The 3,157-nt window shown below is 51.1% G+C and overlaps 1 protein-coding gene across 1 annotated transcript; it reads right to left on the bottom strand.

The window, feature by feature from the left end:
• Window positions 1–1,229: 1,229 nt before the first annotated feature.
• LOC127782569 (uncharacterized) lies at window positions 1,230–2,392 on the bottom strand. The gene has a single exon (XM_052309829.1). The coding sequence runs from the start codon at window positions 2,320–2,322 to the stop codon at window positions 1,396–1,398; it is 927 nt and encodes a 308-aa protein (XP_052165789.1). The 5' UTR covers window positions 2,323–2,392; the 3' UTR covers window positions 1,230–1,395.
• Between the last annotated feature and the right edge of the window lie 765 nt (window positions 2,393–3,157).

Here is a 3,157-nt window from a genome sequence, read left to right on the forward strand (position 1 = left end):
GTTTTTGGAGCGGGAGAAGCTAGTTGGTTTCCTATTAGTTGAAAGGCCATGGGACACAGCGAACATCATCACAGATGGCAACCCTGTGAACAGCGAAATGGTCTCATTCAATCGACTGGACCTCCTCACTTTCCCCGAGCTCCTCGCCCTCTAATGATCGATCTGCTTCCAGCTTTCAGTCGTAGGGAGCTCCATGGCAATAGTAGAGGCTTTGGTTTGGTGGATGGACTCTGTTAGGCAGAGGACGAGCAACCCTCGGAACCAACAACGCTGTCAAGAAACTTATTATAGGAGGTGTTTGAGATGGTGGAGTTACGGTGCACGATGCCACCTTGGTACAACAACAAGATGGTGTGATGGTTGGAGTCAGAGCTGATTGGTTGATGTGGCAAGCTCAGCAAATAACCCAAACTGAAATTCGCTCTTATAAAGATTTAAACTCAGGATCTTAGGGTAGTACTCATGTCACTGCAAGCCTTTCACGGTAATTTTTTACGTATGCTTGAATTGTTGGAGGCAGAACACGTGTACTCCGAATATCGGATTTTCAATCCATAATATTTTGGCTATGTAGCACCTAGTTGACTCATCTAAATCACAGCTTAGCTAGCTTATATTCTTCAGATAGACCTAAGCAATCTAACCATGCACGCAGGAATCGCGCGCTCGCTCGAAAGTAAACGTCTAGATCAATCCAGGAACTTTTCTTTAAGTTAATCTAAGGAGAGATTTAGATGAGGACGCTAACACTTTCCAAAAAGCCCTAGCTAGTTACGAGTAATTTTTTCGATAGGTCTCTAGCTAGTTAATCCCGTGGAACAAGATTCTGTGTGCTTCTCAGCAGAGAGACCGCGGTTTTGCTCACCATTTCCCGTTTTCCCCTGATCAACAGCTGCCTTTTCTGAATAAGAGCTTCTGCAGGCAACTGGTAGGCGTTTCCAACTTGTCCGATCTAAAAACCAATGGTTAGCATCAGCAGCAGTGGTAGTAGTAAGACTGTATGACTGCTGCAGTGCCAGATGTACCAGAGAAACACAATAATACAAACTATTGTGCTTCAGTTTTTACAGTTTAAGATCTCCTTAAGAATGAAGAATTTTTTTTGTTGCAATTTAACTAGTTATTCGGCTCCTTTAGAATCCATGTATTTTGCAGGAATTTCACGTAAATTAGCCCGATTCGATCCTGCGAAAATCCTCTAAAATTCCTCCATTCAAAGTAAGCCGGGAGAGATAAAAATGGCCATACACCCAAATTTATTGCAGAGTACATTACAAAAGGCCCAAGTGACAAATGGCACTGAATCTGGAGGCCCAACAAAACCTCGGCCCAGTTTCTGCCATCCACCAGTGCAAACAAAGCGTTTGCTGCCGCCACGCGACATCTCCTCCCTTTCTACACGTTGTCTGACACGGGGAACACGCGTTTCTGCGACTGCGTCGCGTCCCCGTCGCCGGCGAGGGCACCGACGTCGCCGCCGCTAGGCGCCTGAATCTGCCTGTACTCCATGCTCCGGGATCCACCCACCCTGAGGCACAGGTACGCCGTCACGGCCCACACGCCGGCGAGCACCCAGCTGAACTGCAGGTTCGCCATCACCACCGCCCTCCGCGCCGCCTCGTCCGTTGGGCACGCCACCCCGCTCCGCATGGCGCCGCCGCCGGCCTCCGCGCCGTGGCAACCCCTCGGCACGAGGGCAGGGACCCACAGCGCGAAGCCCATGACGATGAACCACAGGCCCTGGAACAGCACCGACGCCGACCGGACCACCGCGACGGCGAAGCTCCTCGGGAGGACGACGGTGGCGGAGGTGGAGACCAGCGAAGCGGTGACCACGAGCTGGAGCAGCCAGTGGTAGTGCCCCTCGAGCCCCGCGTGGTCGGCGGAGTGGAACCTGAGCAGGAACAGCTCCTGGCCGAACACCGACGCGGCGAGCGCGGCCACCACTTCCCCGAGCTGCGCCTGCGCGCCGCCGTGGTGGGAGGACGACGCAGCGACACCGTCGGCGGCGAGCGCCACGGACGCGTACACGGCGAGGTGGAGGTACATGGTGGCGTGCTCGAGGGCGTCCGGCTGGATAGTGAACGAGAGCAGTGGGAAGTCGACGAGCTGGTCGACGATGGCGAGCACGGAGAAGGAGAGGAGGAGGTAGAGCTCCAGGTGCTTCAGGCCGGGCACCGGCGACGGGAAGGGGAACCACGCGGCGGCGCGGAAGCCGGAGGCGCCCTTGAGCTTGTACGCCCTGACGGTGTTCAGCGCGTGCCACAAGCCGAGGATGGCGAAGGCGAGGCCTGGGACGAAGTGGCCAAGGAACGTGCCCATGGCTGACGGCCTCGTCGCCGGCACGCTGCTAGCTTGTGCGCGCGCGTCCTCGTCGGCGCCGGCGTCGAGGTCAGGCAGCGTGCACTGATGCTGTTCAGTGACTTAAATAGGTGTGTGGATCAGCTGCAACGGTTGTCGCCAACACTGTGTGTGGTGGCGGCAAAAGCATGCATACGTGTTTGAAGTTTGGACTCCACTTCAGGTTCTCCTTTTTCTTTTTTTGAAAGATCACTATCCATTTCAAGATTACTAGTAAAGACTTAAAGTTAGTGGTTTCTTGCATGGAAAAGAGCTGCATGAATTAAAACTGCTCGTTAATAAACATTTGTTGACAAGAATTTACTAATTAATCACACATTCTTTTGAAAGCTAGCAACACTGAGCGAATGGGTTTGAAGATTCGGAAACAATTTTTAACCATCTGAAGTTTACAAATACTTCTAACATTTCGTGTTTTTTTTTTCGTGTGCGACCATTCTAGCTCTCAAGACCTCACTCTCTTTATGTTTCAAAATATTGCAGTATTTTGAAACCTTGTAGTATCTGCTATGTCAAAATATTGCAGGATGTGGAGTCGTTTATAAACGAAAATTCAGATAGTGTGCCTCTTCAGTCTCTCTTTTAGTTTTTGATATGCCACTTGAAAGAGGAACATTCTCCATGACTCTATGAGATGGGAAGAGTCCACTCGGACCGGCACATAGAAATCACTAATGCTTTAACCACTTCACCTAATCAAATTACATAATCTTGGAATGTGCACATCTCACTTATGTTGCAGGAATTAACAAGAGGCAGACAGAGGCAGAGTCCCTATACTATAAGCCATTGAGCT

This window comes from Oryza glaberrima, chromosome 8 (assembly GCF_000147395.1).
Source record: "Oryza glaberrima chromosome 8, OglaRS2, whole genome shotgun sequence".
NCBI classification, from domain to species: Eukaryota; Viridiplantae; Streptophyta; class Magnoliopsida; order Poales; family Poaceae; genus Oryza; species Oryza glaberrima.

What these genes read in the sequence shown, in the direction of transcription:
- LOC127782569 (XM_052309829.1), bottom strand. Translation starts at nt 2,322, where the DNA reads ATGGGCACGTTCCTTGGCCACTTCGTCCCAGGCCTCGCCTTCGCCATC.